This window comes from Mustela lutreola, chromosome 10 (genome assembly GCF_030435805.1).
Source record: "Mustela lutreola isolate mMusLut2 chromosome 10, mMusLut2.pri, whole genome shotgun sequence".
In the NCBI taxonomy this organism is placed as follows: Eukaryota; Metazoa; Chordata; class Mammalia; order Carnivora; family Mustelidae; genus Mustela; species Mustela lutreola.
This window is the reverse complement of record NC_081299.1, coordinates 85,501,213-85,526,268: the sequence shown is the minus strand read 5'-3', so window position 1 is coordinate 85,526,268 and position 25,056 is coordinate 85,501,213. Positions and strand designations below refer to the sequence as shown.

General features: G+C 41.1%; 1 protein-coding gene across 2 annotated transcripts in view; it reads left to right on the top strand.

Annotated features, from left to right (window-relative positions):
* DBT (dihydrolipoamide branched chain transacylase E2) overlaps positions 1–2,360 on the top strand; it is a 54,912-nt gene extending 52,552 nt beyond the window's left edge. For both annotated transcript variants that reach the window (XM_059136521.1, XM_059136522.1), the window contains one exon: positions 705–2,360. In XM_059136521.1, the coding sequence (XP_058992504.1) occupies positions 705–872 (168 nt within the window). In that variant the 3' untranslated portion in view covers positions 873–2,360. The remainder of the gene's footprint in view (positions 1–704) is intronic.
* The last annotated feature ends 22,696 nt before the right edge of the window (positions 2,361–25,056 follow it).

Below are 25,056 nucleotides of genomic sequence, written 5' to 3'. Positions count from 1 at the left end.
TTGACAATGTGCCCTGCCTTCCGCCTGCTCCATCTGTGACCTCATCTCCTACCTCCCACCCCTACCCCCTCCACTGCTGCCATCCTGCCCACCTTGCTATTCCTCCAACAGTCCAGCCCTGCTTCCCCTCTGTATCTCTTGGAGTATCCGCCTGGCTTTCTTCCTCACTGCCTTCATTGAGGAAGCCTCGGTGAGGCTTTCCCTGCCCAGCCTGTCAAACAAAAATGCTGCCTGCACCTGGCCCCTGCCTACCTTCTCTCCCGTTTCTACATGGTATATGCTTCCTTTGCACTTTTCATTATCTAACATGTTCTCATATTTTACTTATGTATCTTAATTGTCTCTCTACATTAAAATGTTAGCTCCAAGAAGGCAAGGAATGTTGCTTCTTTTGGTTTAGCTCCAGAGTTGAGAAGAGTACCTGGTACATAGTAGGTGCTCAATAAATATTTGTTAAGTAATTGAAATCTGAAGTGAGATTTACTGTATATATGGAAATTGTGCAGGGTACAGGAAGTACCCTGGCAAAACTGAAAGCTTGAGGCAAATATAAAAATGGGAAAAATTGGAGTTAGCATTTTCAAGTCATTTTGGGATGCGCATTTCTTCTATTACAAGGAGGGGAATTTGCTTACTCTTTCACAATTGCTGTTGCTAGAGCCTTCGAGCAAGTGAAGGTTGACTGTTCTTTGCCTTATTTCTAGGCCCTTCCCCGATTTAACCAGGAAGGAGAAGTATATAAAGCACAGATAATGAATGTGAGCTGGTCAGCTGATCACAGAATTATTGATGGTGCTACAATGTCACGCTTCTCTAATTTGTGGAAATCCTACTTAGAAAACCCAGCTTATATGCTACTAGATCTGAAATGAAGATTCATCGGATGTCTTTGAACTTTTTGAGCTTCCAAAGAATATGTAGAGCTAGCTGTGCAGCTTCATCACAATGTGTATTAGAAATGATCTGTATTATATGATTAAGGTTCCAAGGCACAATATTTCTCACTGTTCTGTTAGACTTTTTACCGAAAATGAATGATGGTGTAAGAGTTCTTCTGCGGCTGTCACATTTTATAGGTCATGATGTCACTTCTTAATATGGTGCTGAGGTCTTTGTGTCCATGGGTTGAAACTAGCAAGAACAACAAAATTAATGTTACTAAAAGACAGACTGCCATATCCAGTGTTTACCCTATCTTTCTTTCTTTTTTCTTTTTTTATTTTAGACTGACCTTAGTGAAACTTCTCAGTTACACTTAGTTAGGAAAAGGAATTTATGTACAGAAGTATCTTCCATTTCCCCACAATAGAAATGAGAGATAACACTAACTCTTGGATAAGTGCAATTACTTAACCTTTTAAGATATCCATGATTATGTTGCTCCATAGAGATTATCTGTAAATTTCTTGTTTATATAAATTAATATCTTTTAAAGGGGAAAATTATAAGCTAATCTTGAAAATTGCCCAATTATAGGGATGCTTGGCTGGCTCAGTCGGAAGAGCATGTGACTCTTGATTCCAGGAGTCATGAGTTCAAGCCCCACCTTGGGCATTGAAAATAAAAAATAGCCCAATTATAGTTTTATAACCAGTAAGGCTGTCAAAAGCATTTGTTTAAAATGAATATACTTTTCGAATTTTGGTAACATTTTTGTGACATGTTAGGAAAAAACTTCACCTTGGCAAACTTGCCTCATGTAAGGAAAGTGCTTTAAATGTAGCAGCTGCTGACATTGTCTTAATTTGGAAGTCCATTGCCTTTTAACTATTTTTTATCCTCCTTGCCTTTAGCTAAAACATAGGATAGGATAATGTATTCCATTCTCAGTATCCTGAGAAGGAATGTGAATACGAGGAGAGAGAAGAGTCTAATGGGTAATTATGGATATTAAAATGATAAATATTCTATAGAAATGAAGGTATCAGAATGATCATTTTGTAAGAGGCCCACTTTAATCAGAAGTAGCATCAAGGTGAATATAATCCAACATTTTGATTTGCATTCAGAAATCCAGGTTGCTTCTAATATTGTCTATATGTTCAAGTGAAATTTTGTAACAAAAAAGTTGTTGTAAATCTCAATTTTTTTCAAAATGAGAATCATGTAAATTAGAAAACAATCAAATGAATGTTATTTTTAAAATTTAGATAGTACATTAAGGAGTTACAAAGAAAATGAAGTCATCCATAATCATATTACTGTTAACATTTAGATCAAGGTATCTGTATACATAGCTATTCTTTTTATAAAAATGAGATCATTATATCTACTATTTTATAATTTGATTTTTTAATTTAACATTATGGGTAACTTTACATGTCAATAAACAATTCTACATTATTGTACTTTAAGTGACTGTATAATATTCTGTATGTGTATTTGTTATACATTTGATACTAAACTTCTGTACAGCAGGCATGATGCTAAGCACTGGGCACAGAATATCCTCCCTAATGGTCCCTGCCTTCATTGGATTTACAGTCTAGTAAGGAGGAGGAGGCAGATACTGAAAAATCATTAAAAGTAAAGTATCATTACATGTCTAAGTAGGAAAAAACAGGGTGCAGTGACAGCATCTAATAAAGGTTACTAATCCTGTCTTAGAGGGTTAGGAGAGTATGTACCATAATTTAACCTACCTCTACTGATGGCATTTGCAGAATTTTAAATGAAGAACAGTTGTTTCTCTCTCTCTCTCTCTCTCTCTCTCTCTCTCTCTCTTTTTTATGAAGGAGATAGAAGTTTACTGAATATACCATAAGGGAGTGACAGGCAGGACCTCAGAGAAGAGGCTGTCTGCCTGTCAGTTGTCTTCTAAGGAAGATTCCCCCAAAGCCCCTCTGGACACTGTTCCTTACATCCCACTGACTATAATTTAGTTATATGGCCAACCTAGTTGCAAAAAAGTGTGGGAAATAAGAGGGCATGTGCTTAGCTAAATATTTTGTTACTTTGGGTAAAGGAGAGAAAGGCTGTTAGGAGATAATTGCCATCTCTGCTAATAGAAGATATTTTATACATTTTAAGTTAGTGAAGACTATAACACATAAAGCAATTTCTTCATGTCACACATCCACTACAGTGCAAACTGAACCTCAGTCCGGGTAGATCCACTTGCTACTCTGTCACATTATGTCTTAGCACAACTCCGACCAACTTCTCTTACTTAAGCTAATAAGCAATAGAGAGTAGTAATGGGTCATCACTACCAAGTGAAGTGCCTGATGAAGCCCAGATATTACTTTATCCTGTTTCAGGTCTTCTCTAAGCTTTCTCAGCAATTGAGAAGGCTGAGTTTCATTTCTATTGTTTTCTTTTCTACTCTTGTCCCCTGGGACATATCATAAGTACCACTATCGAAAGGGTCAACAATTTGAGGAGATAAAAATGCAGGGACTACCTCTTGCATTCCATTGTTCAAATTTCTCTCTTCTTCAGCTTGAACCTGTATTTTTTTAAGTGTAACAGTCAGGACATTTTCCACTGCAAGTGACAAAAGCCTATTTCTTCCTACCCTTATATTACAAAGGGTATTTCATTCATATTAATTGAAATGCTCAGGGTATCAGTTTCAGGTATGGCTGGATCCAGGGACTTAATAAATTCAAGACAATCTCTTGTTTTTCTGTCTCTATCTCTGACTCTTTACTCTGTATCTCTTGGATCTCAAGACAAGCTGTCGCAATGTGTTGACAAAGATGCTTACGAGTACCCAGACTTACATTCCTCAGAACTCACATTCTATTTCCAGTTAAAATCCCAAGGAAAGTTTCAATTGTTCTGGCTTGGTTCATGCCCATCAATGTGGGCAGGAGAATACAATACCCTGATTGGCCAGGCTTGGATAGTAATGGTCATCCTTGGACCCTGGGAGTCAGTCCCATTCAACCACATGGAGTATAAGAAAGGGCATCTGGAAGAATTATCTGAGTAGAGTAAAAGCCGAAAAAGTCAACTACATAAAGTGACTTGTTGCCTTTCCACACCTCATATTAAGTAATAAATGTTTTCTAAGACAGTTCTTGAAGAACCTGGGTAGAGAGGAAGCAGAAGAGGTGGAATAGGGAGTGGGAGGTAAATACAGACGATAATACTAAACTGTGTCCCTGTTAGTTGTGATTCCAAGAATTTACAGTATCACTGACAAAAAGTATTTGTATTTTCTTCCTAGTTTTCAGTGTTGATGAGCAGTAATCTCATTCTCCAACCTCAAATGATGCAATGTTGATAACCCAACCGATGTCAAAATACAAATTACTAGCTTCAATATTTTCACCTAATCTTTCTTAAAATTCTTGCATGCTAATCTATTTTTGCATGCTAATCTATTCACTAGCTTGATGTTTTACACATATACTAGTGTATTAATTATGGCAGAAGGAAAAAGTCTAAGTTAGATTTTTCAAAGCCCACTTCTATGAAAAAACAGAAGATGAACAGAACCTTATGGCTTACCATAGGGATATTTATCAAGAGAAAAAGAAGATACACGTTTCAATTTACCTGACACATTCTACAAGAAATCATGGCTGCCAGGTTAGTCTCAAACAGATTCCTTCTAAATTTTCTGCAGCAAATGCCTGAGCCAGTCTTCACAGTACCTGCGCCAATCTTTTCCGCTCATTTTTAAGCACCTGCACAGATGTCTCCCCAGCCGTGTTGTGTTAAGGAGAAACTTCCTAATAAATGTCTTTAGAGAAGACAAGGTGATTCAACCCAATGATCTTTCTTCTCCCCTTTTTAACCTCAAAACCTTTACCTTCTCACACTTTCCCTTTGTTTTCTTTTTGAGGAAGATGTGATTCTCCACCAAAAATCAAGCTTGCTACTCTCTATTATTAATCCCATTTCTTCCTCCTGACCCTTCCTTTATGCTTAATCCATTTTGATCTTTTAGCCTCTGCCTCACATGTAGAACTATACCAGATGCAGTCCTCTGGCACACTGGTTAAGGTTCATTTCCAGGACTTATTGGAGACTTATCCCAGAACTCTTGGCAAATTTACTTTTTTTTTTTTTCTTACTGGTGAATGTGTCAGGATCATGTTGTATATCTATAAACCTGTTCCCTTTTCTTTTGGGCACACAGTTAAATATTTTCCAGCCTAGCCTGCAGTTAGGTAGGGCCATGTAATTTATTTCTAACCATTGCAATATGGGTAGAAGGGATGTAAACCAATTCCAAATGTAGCCCATAGAACCTCCCAAGAGATCCTCCACACTCCTCCTCTTTCCTTTCCATAGCAAGCCTCAAGCCTTTATATTGAAGATGGCAGCCACACAAGAAGGAAGGAGCCAGCATCTCCAAGCCTCCCCACCACCACCCCCAGCACTGACTGGATTGGATGTGATACAGGTGAAATAACTTCTATTGTTAGAAGACACTGATCCTTTAAGATTAATCTGCTCTTCTAGGTAGTAATAACCCTAACTCCAAGCTTATGCGATGCTTATCACATGTGACTAAATTCACACCCATTTAAATTTAATCATTGTGGCTACTGAGCAACTGAAATGTGGCTAGTATAACTAAGAAGCTGAATTTTATTGAATTTTAATTAATTAAAATTTAAATGTAGAGAGTCACATGTGGCTAGTGGCTACCATACTGGACATTGCAGAAACAGAGTATTTTCATCACCATAGAAAATTCTAGTGAATAGTGCTGCCCTAATAAATAGAACTGTTCTTTTTAAATAATCTCTTACCCCTAGAAACTCTCTACTTCAGTAAAACTAATTTCCCTCTATCTAAAAAAAAGCTCCAAACCTTCCTTTCTCACATTGTTACCTTTACTTGACACCGCAGGAGTGAACTATCCTACCCTTCCTGCCTTTGCCTACCTTCTTGACTGGGTGGTCTCGAACTCCTTGCAGTCTGGCTTCCTTCCCTACTGCTCACCTGTAATCAGTATGCTTGGCAAAAGTTTGGCCACGTCTCTCTCCCAGGAGTGACCTAAATTCTCTCTCGATCCACCTCTCTCCTGAGCTCTAGGCACTCATTTTCACTCTTTAGCATCTCAAAGTTACCACGTGTTTCAATGCTATCTCATCAGAGAAACCAGGTCAACTCTGAGAATTATTTTCGCCAAACCCTGAGATGGCTCATGTTATCATTGTTATCCCCACAAAACAACCACAGCACTTTCATGTTCCAGAAGGCAATCACCATTTAGGCAAGCACTGAAGGTAGTGTGAACCCCTGACCTTTGCAAGCTCAGAATGAAATGGAAAGGAATTCATGATGAGGCAGTTCCAGTCCTGAGCAGGAGGGCTTTGACAAGCTAGTTCATGTGCTAGTCAGACCCTTGTGAGAGAACTCTAGGCCAGCTTGCTAAAATTGAGCAGGAGAATTTGGAGACAGTCCAGACGAGAGCCACAAAAGCGAAGCATGACAAGAGTAATTGAAATTGTGTTACAGAGGCCGTCTATATTAGGCTCCTACTGAGTATCACGTGGAATGTAAAGCGAAGCATGACAAGAGTAATTGAAATTGTGTTACAGAGGCCGTCTATATTAGGCTCCTACTGAGTATCACGTGGAATGTTACAACACAAAGCATTGGGAACAGCTGTTCTGGGCCTTGACAAGAGACAGGAGAGAAGAAATGAGAACAGGTGTGAAATCAAGAATTTACCCTGGATATGGGGCAAAGTTGGGATGGTCAAAGAAGGATTCATGCTTATCCCAGGCTGAAGAGGAGCCTAAGTCCCCTCCAATCGGCAGCCCCAGTGCCTCTGCTCACCTGCATTTCCAGAGGAGCCTTCTGGTCGTGTTAAGCTTGTGGTAAGGTATGGAACTTGAAATTTGCCACAGAGAGCTCCTTAATAAGTTCCAAATATGGGTTAAATAGTTCTAAAAATGTGGTAAAAAGGATAGCTAAAAATATTGAGGTTTATAGAGTCTGTACAGAAGTTGCAAGAATGCAGTGATCTGGAAAAAGACTAGTAAATTCATTTCCTGGAGAAATGAAGCCGGGATTCAACTGCAGTGACAAAGGCAACTAAGCTGATGGCAGGTGTAATTAAGTTAATGGAAACTGCAGGGATGAATATAAATGATTTCAAAGTGAAGCTTGGGGACGCCTGGGTGGCTCAGTTGGTTAAGCAGCTGCCTTTGGCTCAGGTCATGATCCCAGCGTCCTGGGATCGAGTCCCTCATCGGGCTCCTTGCTCCGCAGGGAGCCTGCTTCTCCCTCTGCCTCTGCCTGCCATTCTGTCTGCCTGTGCTTGCTCTCTCGCCCTCTCTCTCTCTGATAAATAAATAAAATCTTAAAAAAAAAAAATAAAAGTGAAGCTTGATTTTCTAGTTTCACTAAAAGGATCATCTAGATAGTTGGACAAGTGTCTTCAACGGGCTTGGCATCAGGAGCTCTGGGGTGAATTTCTGGAACTGCTTGCCTGGCACTGGGTGAGTCAGGTTATCCCACAGGTTTTCCATTTCCTCCTTAGGAAATTGCTGGCAGGGAATGTTCTGCTTAAAGTGGAACCCTCCTGCACTGTCACCGGGCATGCAGCCTGTTGCAGCCACTCTGGAAAAGAGCACAGTGGTTCCTCCAAAAGCTAAAAACGGAACAACCCTAGGACCCAGCAATTGCACTTCTAGGTATTTACCCAAAGGACACAAAAATGCACATTCAGTGGGGTACAAACTTCGTGATGTTTATAGCACCATGAACAACTATAGCGAAACAATAGAGGGAGTCCCAATGTCCATTCACTGAAGAATGAAGAAAGAAGATGTGGGAGATCGATACACAATGGCATAGGCCCCAGCTTCACGAAGAATGAAATCTTACCATCTGCAAGGATGCAGATGGATCTAGAATGGTTTAAGCTAAGCAAAATCTGTAAGGAAAGACAAATACCCACTGACTTCACTCCTCTGGGATATCAGAAGGAACATAGATAAACATAGTGGGGGGAGGAAGATAGACAAATGAGGAAACAGACTCAGCCTTAGAGCACAAACTGAGGGTCGCTGGAGAGCAGGTGTGTGAGGGGAAAGGGTTAAATGGGTGATGGCATTAATAGGGAGGGTGGTGGTGATGAGCTCTGGTGGTGATGAGCTCTGGGTGTTCTATGGCAGGTGAGGAATCAGGAAATCCTATCCCTGAAGCAAAGGAATGAACACTGCAGGGAAACGAACTAGAATTTAAGTCAATGAAGAAAAGAAGGGGGTGCCTGGGTGGCTCAGAGGGTTAAGCCTCTGCTTTCAGCGCAGGTCATGATCTCAGGGTCCTGGGATTGAGCCCCGCATCGGCTCTCTGCTCAGCGAGAGTCTGCTTTCTCCTCTCTGTCTCTCTGTCTGCCTCTCTGCCTACTTGTGATCTCTGTCCATCAAATAAATAAATAAAATCTTTAAAAAAAGAAAAAGACTATGTTCTGCTTCATGAAGATTGAGGTAAAAATGGAGTGACTTTCGCTCTCTTATTCTGTAGATTATAGGTTTCAAACACTGTGGCAGGATACGCTAGTGTCTTACTACATAAGGAGTCTTTGGAAAGCTGCAGTGAAAGATTCAGCTCTCAGAGCACGTTCATGTTCCATTGATATGTTGCTTACAGTTTGCCCGGGTAGGAAGGTAAGTGCAGAGAAATACGACAGAAGAGGACAGGAGGTGTTAACCATTCAGGAGGTAGCCTTCTTCCTTTCTCATGAAAGCCTTGGGCCAGTGTAATTTTGGAAGGTGCAGGGAATCCTGGAGCGTTGCAGCAGACAGGGGTGTTCCAGTTCTGGGGAGAGCTGACAGGGGTCCCAGAGGAGAGCAGAGTGCATTCTGCAGGAGAGGGTGGGCAGGGTTGGCTCCCCGGGTGGCCGCGTTTCTCACATGTGACAGTTGTGACAGGTCAGGGCTGGGAGCAGGTTCCTGGCTGAGGACAGGGGAGGCCCGGGTGCCGATCTGGCAGAGCCCCTTCTTCTGTGCCACCGGCCTCAGCCAACACACATGAGCTCCTCGTCTGTCCCCCTCCCTCCAGTTCAGACTTCTCCGCGTTGCCAGGCCAAGACGCTGGGTCGGGCTTCTTTCTTTGAGTGTGTGTGGGGTTTCAAAAGTTAGGTAGTGGAAATGACATCAGAACACGTGTTCCTCTTGTATTTCCTGCTCTCCTTTCAATCACTGAAGTGCGTCAGACCTGCTAGTGGAAGCAGAAGTTTGTGTGTTTTTCTTTCCTGTTTTAATTAAACAATGGGAAAACAGACTTCTGAAATAGTCAAAGAATCCTTTGTGCGGGTTCATGTTTTTCCTTTCCATGAACACTTTCTCATATTAGAAATTATGTTTTAGGGGTGCCTGGTGTGGCTCAGTCAGTCAAGCATCTGCCTTTGGCTCAGGTCATGATCCCAGGGTCCTGAGATCGAGCCCCACATTGGGCTCCCTGCTCAGCGGGAAGCCTGCTTCTCCCTCTCCCACTCCCTCTGCCTGTGTTCCCTTTCTTGGTGTGTGTCTCTCTGTCAAATAATACATAAATTTTTTAAAATTAGGTTTTGAGGTAAAGCACAGCCTCAGAGCTGTAACAGGGTGCAGTGAGCTTTGTGAGGGGGAGAAATGGAGGAGTGTTTAGGAGCCTGGGGAGTGGCTTACTGCAATCCCAGTGTTAGCCTTCCCTGGTGAGGCAGGGAAGGCGGTGTGTGTGTGTGTGTGTGTGTGTGTGTGTGTGTGTGTGTCTGCTCAGCTGCTCACCTGGTGGCCCATCCTGGACTCTGAAACCTGAGCCGGTGAGTCACTTGCGACTTGAACAGGGGAACTGATGAAGAACAGAGAATGAACCCTGGAGGGCGCCTGCACCCTTTGCACTTGGACAGCTCCATGGAGCAAAGGAGCTCATCTCCCGTGAGGTGTGTCAGGATCCCTGAGGGTGTCTGTTTTTGCTTCCTGGGAAGAGGTTGTGTTTTCATCCTTATCTGAACCAGAGCCATGTTTTCTGGTTATGGAGAACCAGACCTTTACATGACCATGTCATTATTATTCTTGTTATTTTAAGAAGGCAATCTAGACACTGACTTCGAGATACAAATATCCAAAGGAAAAACACAAGATCAAATATATATGAGGACTGAACTTGTGGGGCCTCTCATCAGGATGGGCAATGTTGGGCTGCCTGTATGAGAAAGAACACGGAATTCTATTTGGATAGATGTGTGCTCTGCCCACGTAGTGTTCTATTCTATCCTTTCCCTTACTTCTCTGAAGGGAAAATAGAGTGGTGACTGGAGCTGGGTGTCTGATTTGAAGGAACAGGAGATAAGAGATTTGAAAGAGCAATGTTCATGCTGATGTGGTGCTCCATGCCTAGGGAGTGAGGATTTGAAGCTTGGACTCAGAAGCATTGGTGTTCAGGGAGGATGTGGTTCGAGTTTCCTGCAGACAGAATTGCTCAGCTGGTCTGCCTAAACAGGCCCATTCCTGCCTTTTGGAGGGCAGCTTGAAGGTGGCTCGAAACTCTAGGGCACTGGAGGAAGGATCTAGAAGGGACACTGGGCTGGATCAGTGTGGACAAACCCAGGGAATTCCAGAGCTAACGATGAACACATTTCTGAGACTGGAGTTGGCTTCTCTGTGAGCAGCATTGAGCTGCACTGGAAAGCAGTCTCTGGGTCTTAGGAGTCACCATGTCAGCAGGTGTGAGCCTGGCAGGGCAGTCAGATCAGATCGCTGGGAGACTGTAAGGCCTTGGTGGTGGCCTTCGCTCTTGATGCACAGGCCAGCTTGCTCCAGGGCCAGCCTCCTGCTACAGATGTGATAGGAAACTTGCTTCCTGTTTGGTTCTCCAGCCCTCATCTCAGCAGGGGGCTTGGTGGGAAGCAGCCCACGGGCGGCATTATGGTTTTTTGCCCATTGTGTCCCTTGCTTCCTTGGACAAGGCACCACAGGTGTCCTCTGGCTGGTGCCTGTGAATTCAGCCAGGAGAAGCACTTCTTCCAGAGCCACACCCCTGAGGAATCCTCCACTTTCCTGTGCTGTGTGGAAGGGGCCGGTTTTCATTTGGAACTGAAATCTCAGCTCCTGCCATGAGGTTTCAAGGCCACATGGAACACCGGTCTCCTTGAAGCTGTAGTTCCACACGGGGCCTGACCTGTGAGACTGCGACCAATCCTGGGTGGCCTGCTGCTGCTGTTGCTGCTGCAGGTTCCTTCCTGAAAACTGTGCAGCAAAGCCTGATTTGTGATGACATCCCAGGAAAGAGAGAGAGGTGCAAGATTCTGCCTAGCACAGGAGGATGCCGAACGTCAATCACAGGTGGCTGGTGCAGGGAGGAGAGACGTCTGTTTCCCAGGACCATGGCTAGAGGGAGGTTTGGATCCTGGGATGCTTCTCTGCTCAGCTTTTCAGATGGGCACATCCGGCAAGGGGAGAATGTGTGTGTGCTCACCTGGAATTGAGGAAGGTGTCTGGTTTCAGGATTCATGTGCAACCGGATTCCTCTTATGGCTCATTTTCCTGATGGTCTTCAGGGTGCCATAGGTGAACCCATTGTCCCAGGCATCCTCGCTGTACACGAGCTCTGGTCACCTTTTCCCCCAGGGCTCTGGACTGGGAAATCAGAGGGATCCCATGGTGAAACTATCAGAGTAGGGCTCTGTTTCCCCCTTATTGAGATAGCCTGGTGACTGTGGTAACTGGTCTGGAAATAGAAAGCAGGAGACAGGGCTGGGGTGCTGAAGGGGAGGTGGCGGTGATGCTTGCTATTCACATAGGGGCCAGGTGGGTCTTTACTAGGAAGTTAATGCTTGAGTCAAGTTCTAAAGAATGATGAAAGCGAATGATCTCACACCAAGAGCCTTCTAAAAGGAAGGGAAAGCATATGCAAAGGCCCTGGGACAGGAGCATACCAGGTATATCCAGGAGCAGCAAGAAGGCCCTGTGGCCACAGGAGATAGCTTAGGACATGACTTCAGGAAGGTGACAACCAGGTGACAGAAAGTCATTGCAGGGCTGTGACCCCATGAGAATCTGTTTCAGTGAGCCATCCTGGCTACAGTGTTGAGAACAGATGACAAAGTGTTGAGGATGGGCAAGGAGGTCAATGATGAACTGTTTCCAGGAACTCAGGCAAGAGATGGGCTCCAGTGTGGACCAGAGAGGTGGCCTTGGAAGGAAGGGTTAGTCCTATCCTGGGTACCTATTGAAGATGAAGCTCAGAGGATTTGCCAATGTGTTCAAGATTGGGAATGGGAGAAAGGAGGAATTGAGGTAACTCCCAGCTCTTGTTAATTGTCCCGAGGGAGGTGAAAGAGGAGGTTTCTGGGGGTAAGAGATAGTCTATTCCACCTGCTGAGGAAGGTGCCTTTCACAGTGGCTCTGCTGTGCACTTCTACCCCCTCAGCAACTTTCAAGTACAAGTCTCCCCCATTTTTCTCAAAGTTCATGGTAAGACACTTGACTTTTTGGGAAGGTCTATGTTATTACCCAGGTCAATAGTAGCAAGAAACCTGAAGAGGATTTCCCTCTTATGAAAAAAGTCAAAAAGTGGACATCACGTTCAGCATCTGTTTTGTGGGGAACCACCACAGAGGCAGCATGCACCCAGCCATCTCCTTCCTGGGCTCTGCTCTCTGCATTCTGCCACCAGCACTTTGAAACATGTCTGTGCGCATCTGCTGTGCTTTATCTCCATTTATTTTGGGCATCCATTAGGATGTTATGTCCTGAGGCCTAGAAAGAGCCAAAGAGAAGGAACTTTTGGTGTCTGAGCATGCTCACTAATTTTCCTGTAGAAATGAATGGTAAGTTCTTTAATTACATCATTTTAGTTAGGTAAGTTCTTTTAGTTACATCATTTTTGATCAAATGAATGGTAATTTCTTTTTTAGTTGCATCATTTCAGTTGGGTAAGTTCTTTTAGTTACATCATTTTAGTTAGGTAAGTTCTTTTAGTTACATCTTAATAGTTACGTCATTTACATCTTTAGTTACATCATTAGTCACAACATTTTAGTTAGGTAAGTTCTTTTTTATTACATCATTTCTGCTGTGAGAGCAGAAACACTGTACTTTCAAACAGCAGGGGAGCCTGTACCCCATCCTGCAGGGTTAGCGTTCGTCTCCATGCAGCACAGAACATTCCATGACTTGCAGATTTTATCACTCAAACATGGCACCTTTGGCCACCTTTACCCCTTTCCTCCCTTCCCTGAATCTGGCAACCACGAATCTGCTCTCAGTATGTATGCATTCAGTATTGTTTTGATTCCGTGTGGAAAGTCCATGAGAGACTTTGGTGTTTGTATTTCTGTGTCTGAGTTACTTAGCATAATGCTCCCAAGGTCGTTGTTTCCATGTCTGGTTATTGTGAATAATGCTGCCCTGAACATGGGAGTGCATCTCTCTTTTCGAGGGAGTGTTTTGTGTTTTCAAAGAAATACTCAGTAGAGCAATTACTGGGTCATGTGGTAGTTGTATTAATTTTTTTCCCCAGAACCTCCATAACATTTGTCACAGTGGCTGCACCAATTTCCATTCCCACCAACAGCACACAAGGTCCCCTTGTGTTCACAACCTTGACCATACCTGGTGTCCATCTCCAGACACTGTCTCTGGATTGCCGTTCCCATGATTGTGAGGTGATAGCTGATTGCAGTTTTGATGTATGTTTCCCTGACGACAATTAGTGGTGTTTAACAACTTTTTCAGTGTCTGTTGGCCACCTGTATGCCATCTTTGGAAATTATCTATTTACATATTCTCCCCAGTTTTTATTTGTTTTTTGTTTGGATTTGAAGGAGTGTTTTGTGTATTTTGGATATTAGCTTCTTCTCACACATACAATGTGCAGATATATTTTCTCATTGGGTAGGTTGGCTTTTAAGGGTTTGATGGGTTCTTTGGCCATGCAGAAATTTCAGTTTGGCGTCATTCCCTTTGTTTATTTTTGCTTTTGTTGTGTGATGTAAAAGACTCTTCACCAAAATAAATATCGAGAAACTTACTACCCGTGTTTTCTTCTTGGAGGGTTACGGATTCAGTTCTTATGTTCAAGTCATTCATCCATTCATAATCTTTATGTGTGATATAAGAAAGTAATCCAGTTACATTCTTCCACATTTAGTGTCCAGATTTCCCAGTACCATTCACTTAAGAGACAGTCCTTTCCCCATTGTATATTTTCTGCTGTGTCATAAGTTAAGACCACACATGTGTGGGTTAGTTTCTGAGATTTCTTTCTTTCCTTTCTTTTTTCTTTACTTTTTTTCTTTTCCTTCCCTTCTCTTTCCCTCCCTCCCTACCTCTTCTTTCCTTTCTTTCTTTCTTTCTTTCTTTCTTTCTTTCTTTCTTTCTTTCTTTCTTTCCTTCTTTCCTGTTTTACAGTTTATTTGTTGGGAAAATATTTTTCCTGTCAGAATATATGCACTGTGGACTTCATTGATGATGTCTTCCTACTCTTTGGTTGGACTTTTCTCTGACATCTGTGTTTTTGTAAATGAGTAGCTGGATCTATAGCTTTCACCAGGTTGAACATTTGGGCAGAACTACTTAAGTAGTGTTCTGTTCTTCCACCAGCCACGAGATTGTATCTGATTATCTTCTTTTGTGATGTTCGCAGTTGTGATGATGGATATCTATATTTCCTATTCTATGGTAGGTTTATTTAAGATCATTTAATTTCTCTTAAAAATGTGGATTCTAAATCGTTCTTATTTTATAATATGTATTTATATAAAACAGCATGTTTAAAGAAATGCATTTACTGGAAGCAACTGTTGGAACAGGACATCAATATTATTAATTCCCATTCAGAGTTAATAATTCTATCAGAGCTAAGTTTAAATATACCTTTAATAAATGAATGAATAAATGTGGCCAAAAATACTGTGATTATCAGTTTCTGAGCTTCCTACTGTGTTCCATTGACCTGTGCGTCTGTTTTTACACCAGTTCCATACTGTTTTGATGACAACAGCTTTGTAGTTTAGCTTGAAATCGGAGTGTGGTGACTCCAGGTCGCTTAATTGCTTGTTTGCTTGCTGTGTTTCTTTCTTCCTTTCTTATCAGTGAGATTATTTATTTATTTGTTTATACGTAGTTTACATTTATATTCTAAAAGTTTTTATTTCACTTCTTTTTTTATTATGATCATATGTGTTATTTGTTTCAGGGGTACAAATTTGAGATCCTTCCATTTTACACAGCACACAGTGCTCACCACAGCACATAACCTCCCCGTGCCCATCACCCAGCCACCCCAATTCCCTCACCCCCTCCCCTTTAGAAACCCTCAGTTTGTTTCTGAGTTTAAGTGTTTCTTATGCTTTGTCTCCCTCTCTGGTTTCATCTTGCTTCCTTTTTTCCTCTCTTCCCCTATGATCTTCTGTCTGGGTGCTTAAATTCTGCATATCAGTGAGATCATGGGATAATTGTCCTTCTCTGATTGACTTATTTTGCTTAGCATCATACCTTCTAGTTCCATCCATGCCATTCCAAATGGCAATATTTCATTTTTTTAAAGATTTTATTTATTTATTTGACAGAGATCACAGGCAGGCAGAGAGTCAGGCAGAGAGAGAGAGAAGGAAACAGACTCCCCGTTGAGCAGAGAGCCTGACCTGAGTCTCGATTCCAGGACCCTAAGATCATGACCTGAGCTGAAGGCAGAGGCTTAAACCATTGAGCCGCCCAGGCACCCCATGTTGAGCACTTTTTAATGTGTCTGTTGGCCACTTGGATGTCTTTGGAGAAATGTCTATTCATGTCCTTGCCTATTTCTTGATTAAATTATTTGTTCTGTGGGTGTTGAGTTTGGTAAGTTCTTTCTAGATTTTGGATACTAGCCCTTTATCTGATATGTCATTTGGAAATATCTTCTCTTGTTCTCTTTGTTGTCTTTAGGTTTTGTTGACTGTTTTCTTTGCTGTGCAAAAGCTTTTTATCTTGATGAAATCCCAGCAGTTCATTTTTGCTTTTGTTTCCTTCACCTTTGGAGATGTGTCTAGCAAGAATTTGCTCTGGCTGAAGTCAAAGAGGTTGCTGCCTCTGTTCTCCTCAGAGATTTGGATGAATTCTTGTCTCACATTGAGGTCTTTCACCCATTTGGAGTCTATTTTTTGTGTATGATATAAAGAAATGGTCCAGTTTCATTCTGCATTTGGCTGTCCTGTGTTCCCAGCACCATTTATTAAAGATACTTCTTTTTTCCCATTGGATATTATTTCCTTCCTTGAGAAAGATTGGTTGACCTTAGAATTGAGGGTCCATTTCTGGGCTCTCTATTCTGTTGCATTTATCTGTGTGTCTGTTTTTGTGCCAGTACCATGCTCTCTTGATAATGACAGCTTTGTAATAAAGCTTGAAGTGTACAATTGGGTTGCCACCAGCCTTGGTTTTCTTTTCAACATCCCTTTGGCTATTCAGGGTCTTCTTTGCTTCTATACAAATTTTGGCATTATTTATTCCAGTTCTGTGAAAAATGAGGATGGTATTTTGTTAGGGCTTGCATTGAATCTGTGGATTGGTTTAGAGAACATAGACATTTTCACAATATTTGTTCTTCCAATCCATGAGCATGGAACATTTTTCCATTTCTTTGTGTCTTCCATTTCTTTCATGACTATTCTATAGTTTTCTGAGTACAGATCCTTTGACTCTTTGGTTAGATGGATTCTAAGTATCTTGTGGTTTTTTGTGTAATTATACATTGGGTGGACTCCTTAATTTCTCTTTCTCCTGTCGCATTGTTGCTGTAGACAAATGCAAGTGATTTCTGTGTATTGGTTTTATATCCTGCCACTTTACAGAATTCCTGGGTGAGTTCTAGGAGTTTGGGGGTGAAATCTTTTGGGTTTTCCACAGAAAGTATCCTATTGTCTGCAAAGGGTGAGAGTCTGACTTCGTTGCCAATTCAGATGCCTTTTTGTTGTTGTTGTTGTTGTCTGATTGCTGAGGCTAGGAATTCTAGTACTATGTTGAACAATAGTACTATCTTCCTGACCTGAATGGAAAAGCTCTCAGTTTTTCCCCATTGGGAATGATGTTGTGGGTTTCCCATAGACGGCCTTTATGATGTGGAAGTATGTACCCTCTATCCCTGCTCAGTGAAGAGTTTTGATCAATAAAGGATGCTGTAATTTGTCAAATACTTTTTCTGCATCTACTGAGAGGATCCTATGGTTCTTGTTCTTTCTTCTATTAAGGTAGTGTATTCCATTAATTGATTTGCGGTTTTCGAACCACCCTTGCAGTCCAGGAATAAATCTCACTTGGTCGTGGTGAATCATCCTTTTAAAGTACTGTTGGATTCTATTGGCTACTATGTTGGTGATAATTTTTGCATTCGTATTCATCAGGGACAGTGGTCTGTAATTGTGCTTTTGGGTGGGGTCTTTTTCTGGTTTGGGGATCAAGGTAATGCTGGCCTCATTGAAAGGGTTTGGAAGTTTTCCTTCTAGCTCTATTTTTTGAAAAGTTTCAAAAGAATAGGTATTAAATCTTCTTTAAATGTTTGGTAGAATTCCCCTGGGAAGCCATCTAGTGCTGGGCTCTTGTTTCCTGGGGGATTTTTGGTGGCTGCTTCAATTTCCTTGCTGATTATGGGGCTTTTCACGTTCCCTTTTCTTCCCTGTTCAGCTTTGGTCATTTCTATTTTCTGGGAATGCATCCATTTCTTCAAGACTACCTGATTTGTTGATGTAGAGTTACCATCATATGTTCTTATAATTGTAGTTCTTTGGTGTTGGGTGTGATCTCTCCTTCTTCATTCATGATTTTATTGATTTGGGTCCTTTTTCTTTTCTTCTGGAGAAGTCTGGCCAGGGATATATCAATCTTATTAATTCTTTCAAAGAACCAGTTCCTAGTTTCACTGATCTGTTCTACTATTCTTTTGGTTTCTACTTCATTGATTTCTGCTCTAATATTCATTATTTCTCTTCCCCTTCTGGGTTTAGGCTTTCTATGCTGCTCTTTCTCCAGCTCCTTTAGGTGTAGGATTAGGTTGTATTTTTGAGACCTTTCTTGGTTATTGAGAAAACCTTGTAGTGGGATATATTTCCTTCTTAGGACTGCCTTTGCTGCATCCCAAAGATATTGAACAGTTGTGTTTTCATTCTCCTGTGTTTCCATGGATTTTTTAGGTTCATCTTGAATTGATACTGGTTGACCCTCTAATTCTTTAGTAGGATGCTCTCTAGTCTCCATGTATTTGAGTTCGTTCCATCTTTCCTCTTCTGATTGAGTTTCATTTTCAAAGCATTGTGGTCTGAAAATATGCAGGGAATGACTCCAGTCTTTTGGGATGAGAATGAATATGGCGGCCTCCCAATCTCTGGCCCCAGAGCTGAGAGCTTGGGGCCCCACTCCTCAGTGTACCCTCACAGAAAAGCAGTCAATTATTCATGTTTCCCTGGTCTCTGTTTGCACTCTGTGCTCATCAGACTTGTGACCAAGCATTTATATCTCTGGCTGACCCCGTTTGGAGTCTCCAAACCCAGAAGACTCCTGCAGCATGCTCAGGCACCACTCCTCTTGGTGGAGGAAAGGGACTCTCTCCAGTTGTGCCACTTCTTGGGTCCCTTCTCAAAGAGCAGTGGCCAGACTGTGTTGTGGATCACAGTTTACGGCAACCTCCAGCTTAGAGCCCACTCCTGGGCTCACTCTTTGTAGCCAGCTTCCCTGCTCTGATACCTGGGAGCTCTGCATCCTGGGACCCCCGAGGATCCTAACCTCACACTGTCCTTTCAAGGGTTCCACCCCCTGTTTAGCCTCCAGAGCGACATCCCTCACCAGAGCAGACTTCTAAATGTTCCAGTTGTTTTGCTCTTTGCCCTTAGCACTTGGCAGTAGCTGGCTGATGGAGGCTCCCTGCCCCCCATGGTTTATCTTCCTGCCTAACAACTTGAACTCACTTTTCTGTACTTCCTACCTTTCAGAAAGTGGTCACTTTTTTGTTTGTAGAGTTGAAGCTATTCTTTTATTTCTGCTTGAATTTGCAGGTGTTCAGAATGGCTCGGTAGCTATCTAGCTAAATTCCTTTCAGATGAAATGAAGGTCTCCTACTCCTCCACCATCTTGAACTCTATCTTCTTTCTCCAGATTGCTTTGGGTATTTGGGGTCTTTTCTGATTCCATACAAATTTTAGGACAGTCTTCTATTTCTTTGAATAATGCCATTGGAATTCAGATAGGGATTTCATCACATCTGTAGATTGCTTTGGGTACAGCGTACATGTTAACATTATTAACTCTTCCCATTAATGAGCATGACATATGCTTCCATTTATTTGTGTTATATTCCAAACCTTTGGCCCATATATTCACCTACCAACACATGCATGTTTTTTCTTTTGCCTTTTTCCACCATGTGTTAAATATACCAGGTCTTTATCATTCTTGGTTATTTTGATTCCAAGATTTTTTTTTTCTTAATGTAATTGTCCATGGCATTGCTTTCTTAATTTCTCTTGGTAAAAGTTTGCCATCAGTATATAGAAATACAAGTTGGGGCACTTGGTTGGTTCAGTCAGTTAAATATCTGCCTTCAAGTCAGGTCATAATTCTGGAGTTCTGGGAATGAGCCCAGCATTGGGCTCCCTGCTCAGCAAGGAGTCTAATTTTCCCTGACCCTCTGCTGTGCCCCCTGCTGGAAATCTATCTCTCTCTCTGTCAAATAAATACATTCTTTAAAAAAAAAGAAATGCAACAGGTCTCTGTATATTGACAGTGTACCCTGCAGCTTTACTGAATTTGTTTATTCTAACAGGTGTGTGTATGTGTGTGTGTGTGTGTGTGTGTGTGTGTGTGTGGATTGTTTAGGGATTTCTACATATAGTATCATGTCATTTGCTCAGGCACCAATCCTCTTGGTGGAAGAAAGGGACCTCCATTTCTTGAAATGACCATTTTCTTTTCCTATTTAGATTTCATATCGGTTTTTTTTTTTTTTTTTTGTCTAAATAGTTTGGTGAGGGCTTTCAATATGATGATGAATGAAAGTGGTAAGAGTGAACATTTTTATCTTGTTCTTGCTTGTAGTGGGAAAGTTCTCAGTATTTCACCCTCCAGTATAACATCAGCTGCAGGCTTTTCATACAGGGTCTTTTTTTGGTTGAGGTATGTTCCCTCAGTACCCAGATGGCTTACAGTGTTTATCATAAATGCATATCGAATCTTGTCAAGTGTTCTTTCTTCATCTATTGTAACAATCCTCAGATTTTTGTCTTTTATTTTGTTAAGGTGGTATATGCTATTGGTGGATGTGCAGATATGGAATCATCTTGCATCCCTGGAATAAATCCCATGGGATCCTGTTGTGTGATTCTCCTCATGGGTGGTTGAATTGATGTTGCTGATAATTTGTTGAGGATTTTTGCATCTCTGTTCATGAGGGATATTGGCCTTTCCTTTTCTTGCAACGTCTTCATCTTGTTTTGGTAGCAGGGTACTGCTGCCTTCATAAAATGAGTTTGGACATATGCCCTTGCTTCCTATCTTTTAAACAATTTGACAACGGCTGGTATTACTACTTCTTCTACTGTCTGGTTGAACTCCTCAGTGAAACTGTCTAGTCTTGGGCATTTGTTTGTTGGGAGGATTTGGTTATTGAATCAATGTTTTTACTAGTGATCAGTTTGTTTAGATTTTTTTTTCCTTCACAGTTCAGTTTTTCTAGGTTTTTGTTAGGATCTTATCTATTCCTTCTAGGTTGTCCAAGGTGTTGGCCTCTACTTGCTCCTAGTACTCTCTTAAGATCCTTTGTATTTTTGTATTCATTGTAATAGCTCATGTTTCTTTTCTTTCTTTTTTTAAAAAATTTTTAAATTTATTTATCAGAGAGAGAGAGAGAGAGGGAGAGAGAGAGCTTGCACAGGCAGACAGAATGGCAGGCAGAGGCAGAGGGAGAAGCAGGCTCCCAGGCCAGCAAGGAGCCTGATGTGGGACTCGATCCTAGGACACCGGGATCATGACCCAAGCCGAAGGCAGCTGCCCAACCAACTGAGCCACCCAGGCATCCCTCTTTTCTTTCTTTTAAGTTTTCACATTTTTAAATATAAATTCCATTAGCCAAAGTATAGTTTTTGATGTAATGGTTAATGATTCATTACTTACATATAACACTCAGGGCTCATCACTACATGTCCCCTCCTTAATACCCATCACTCAGTTTCCCAGCTCCCCAACCTACCTCTCCTCCAGTTTGTTTCCTATGATTAAGAGTCTCTCATGGTTTGTCTCCCTCTCTGATTTCTTCCCATTCAGTTTTCCCTCCCTTCCCCTGTGGTCCTCCACACTATACATCGCGTTCCACAAATGAGTGAAACCGTATGATAATTGTTATCTGCTTGACTCATTTCATATAGCATAACCCCCTCCAGTTCCATCCATGCCAATGCAAATGGTAGGTATTCATCCCTTCTAATGGTTGAGTAATATTCTATGGTAGGTATGTACCACATCTTTATCCATTCCTCTGTTGAAGGACATCTCAGTTCCTTCCACAGTTCAGCTCCTGTGGACATTGCTGCTATGAACAGTGGGATGCATGTATCCATTCTTTTCACTGCATCTGTGTCTTTGGGGTAAATACTCAGGAGTGCAATTGCTGGGTCATAGGCTAGCTCTTTTTTTAACTCTTTGAGGAACTTCCATGCTATTTTCCAGAGTGACTGCACTAGCCTGCATTCCCACCAACAGTGTAAGAGGGCTCCCTTTTCTTCATATCCTCTCCAATACTTGTTTCATGTCTTGTTAATTTTAGCCATTGTAAAGTTGAAAGGTGGTGTTCCAATTTGGTTTTGAATTTCCTGGAAAATGATATGAAGCATTTTTTCATGGTCTGTTGGACATTCGGATGTCTTCTTTGGAGAAGTGTCTCTTCCTGTCTTCTGCCCATTTCTTGAGTAGATTCTTTGGTTTTGGGGTGTTGAGTTTAAGAAGTTCTTTGTAGATCTTGGATACCAGACTCTTATCTGTAATGCCATTTGCCGTTATCTTCTCCCATTCTGTAGGCTGCCTTTTAGTTTTGTTCATTGTTTTCCTTTGCTGTGCAGAAGCTTTTTATCTTGATGAAGTCCCAGTAGTTCATTTTTGCTTTCGTTTCCCTGGCCTTTAGAGACATGTCTTGCAAGAAGTTGCAGTGTCCAAGGTTGAAGAGGTTGCTGCTTGTGTTCTCCTCTAGGATCTTGATGTGAGACAGGAATCGATTATCTTTCTTTCCTGATATATTTGAGTCTTCTCTTTTTCTTGGTGAGTCTATCTAAAAGTTCATCAGTTTTGTTTATCTTTCCAAAAAAGGCAGCTCTTATTTTCACTGACCTTTTGTCTTTTTTGTCTCCATTGGATTTATTTCCACATTCCTTTTTATTATTTCCTTATTTCCACTGCTATGGAGCTTTGCTCTTCTTTTCTTTTCTTCCCACTTCTTTCCCACGTAAAATTATGTTGATTATTAGAGAACCTATGTATGGTATATAAGTATGATACCTCAGGATATTTGGAATGAGTTCTCAGGAGATTTGTTTAGTAACCTAATGGAAATGCCTGAGTTCTCCCAAGACTTGGATTCATGTCTCAGGAGATTTTGACTGAGATCTCATGAGATTTGGAGTAAGATCTCAAGAGTTTTGGATAGAGATCTCTCGAGATTTGCACCAAGGTCTCATGAGATTGTGAATAAGTTCTCACAAGATTTGGGTAGTAATCTTGTGAGAAGTGCCTGAGTTCTCACGTGATTTGGACTGAGATTTCAGGAGATTTGGACTGACCGCTCATGCCATTTGGGGAGAAATCCCATTAGATGTGCCTGACATCTCAGGAGTTTTTGGACTGAGGTATCATGAGACTTAGAGATCTTATGTGATTTAACTTAGATCTCATGATACTTGGAATGATTTCTCATGAGATTTGTGTAGAAATCTCATGGGAAGTGCTCAAGTTCTCACGAGATTTGGTCTGAGATCTCACGAGATTTGCACCAAGAGTTCTTGATATCTGGACTGAGATCTCATGGGACTTGACTGAAATCTCACGAGATTTGGGCCAAGATCTCATGAGATTTGGACATAGATCACGAGTTTCCCCGAGAGGTCATGATATTTGAAATGAGTTCTCACCAAATTTCTACCCAAGTTAACAGTATTTCCTATCATCTCCTGAAGAAATGTCCCTGTTTGTCAGATCAAGTAGTGAAAGTTAGTATGTAGCTGCAACTTTGTAATCTAAGTATCAAAATGTGGAAAACAGTGACCTCTAATATTTGGCAAGTATGTTATCTCTTATTTAGGAGTTTCTCTTTCCTTGTGTACACACACACACACACACACACACACAACCTTAATGGAAAATTTTCACATAAAAGTTTATCAGTATTCCAGAAAATTCTACAACTAAGCAAGTCAGTTTTAAAATATTCTTAAGTCTTTAAAATAACCAGAGAGCAATTAAAGAGGCTTCAAATTCTATCTTTAAAAGGAAATTCTTTTCTTAAAAGATTTTATTTATTTATTTGACAGAGAGATACACAGTAAGAGAGAAAATATAAGCAGGGGAAGTGGGAGTGGGAGAATCAGGCTTCCTGTGAGCTGGGAGCCTGATGGGGGCTGGATCTCAGGACCCTGGGATCATTACCAGAGCCAAAGGCAGGTGTTTAATGACTGAGCTACACAGGCACCGCCAAAGAGAATTCTTAGCATTAAAAAATTATTGATCTGATGAGGGCATGTTTCATTTATATGTCTTGGAGCTCTAGTTACATGGTGTTTCTGCTTCAAAACCTTCCATTCTGACAAATATCAGTTTGTTTTTTAAAAAAGACACCAGCGAGTCATAAAAAAGAACACTATAGATCAAAATCCCAAGGTATACATACTCTTATTTTCCACTGGTTTTCTCTATGTTTATTTTTCTCTTGTTCTTATTTGAATAAATGGTTCTCACAAAGTAGATGCTTGTATACTTGATAGAACTACTGTAGTACTGTAGTCTCTTCAGAATTTATGGGAAGAAGCAGCACTAAGTGATAATTAATTTTGTTGTTTTAATACACCTTGTAAAAGATAATGCTTGGGGTGCCTGGCTGGCTCAATCAAAAGAGCATGTGACTCTTGATCTCAGAGTCATAAGTTTGAGCCCCATGTTGGATGTAGAGATTATGTAAAATAAACAAACTTTTAAAAAATCATGCCCTATAAAACAGAGTAATAACTATCTTAGTGTTTTGTGTTTAAAACCATTATCTTTCTCTAAAAATATGCCTATGTATTAACAAGGTTATGATGGAATAGAGTGAAAGGGAAATGGAGATATCTAGGTACGATGAATACCAGTCCCCTGCTACTTTTACTGCTCTTTCTCCCTACTCCATTCACTGCCTTTCTAAAGATGCATTAAGCAACAATAAAAATTGCTTTCATGTTTTTGTTGTCCACCTACAAACATAATTTCTGTAAATGCCATAAACTTCTTTTTAAAAAGAAGCTGAAAAACCCAATGGTCAACGTCTGGGGGCCAGATCTATCGGAGTTGGAATTGAGCTCAGCTATTTTCCAGTTGTATAGCTTTGACACATCCCTTACTCTCTTTAAACTTTGGTGTCTTTTTGGCATTAAATAGGGATGCCTACTGTGATGGTTAATTTTATGTGTTGAACTTGACTGGGATACCGAGACATTGACTAAACATTTTGGATGTGTCTATAAGGCTGTTTATTGATGAGATTAACATTCGAATCCATAAACTAAGGAAAGTAGGTTGCCCTCTCCAGTGTGGGTGGCATTATCCAATCTACTGAAGGCCTGACTAGAATAAAAAGGCAATCCCCATTTCTTTCTTGCCACATGGTATTATACATATTTCTTCATATCATGAACCACCTTTCTACTTTTAGATTTTATGATTTTGACTACTTTAGCAATTTCATATGAGTAGAATATACAGTATTGTCTGTTCTTTTGTGACTGTTTTATTTCACATAGCACAATGTTCTCGAGTTTTATCTATGTTGTATTATGTTACAGAATTTCCCTTTTTGAAGGTGGTATAATATTCCATTGTATGTATATACTACATTTCCTTTATCCATTCATTTGTCAGTTTTGGTTGCTTCTATCTCTTGACTATTGTAAATAAT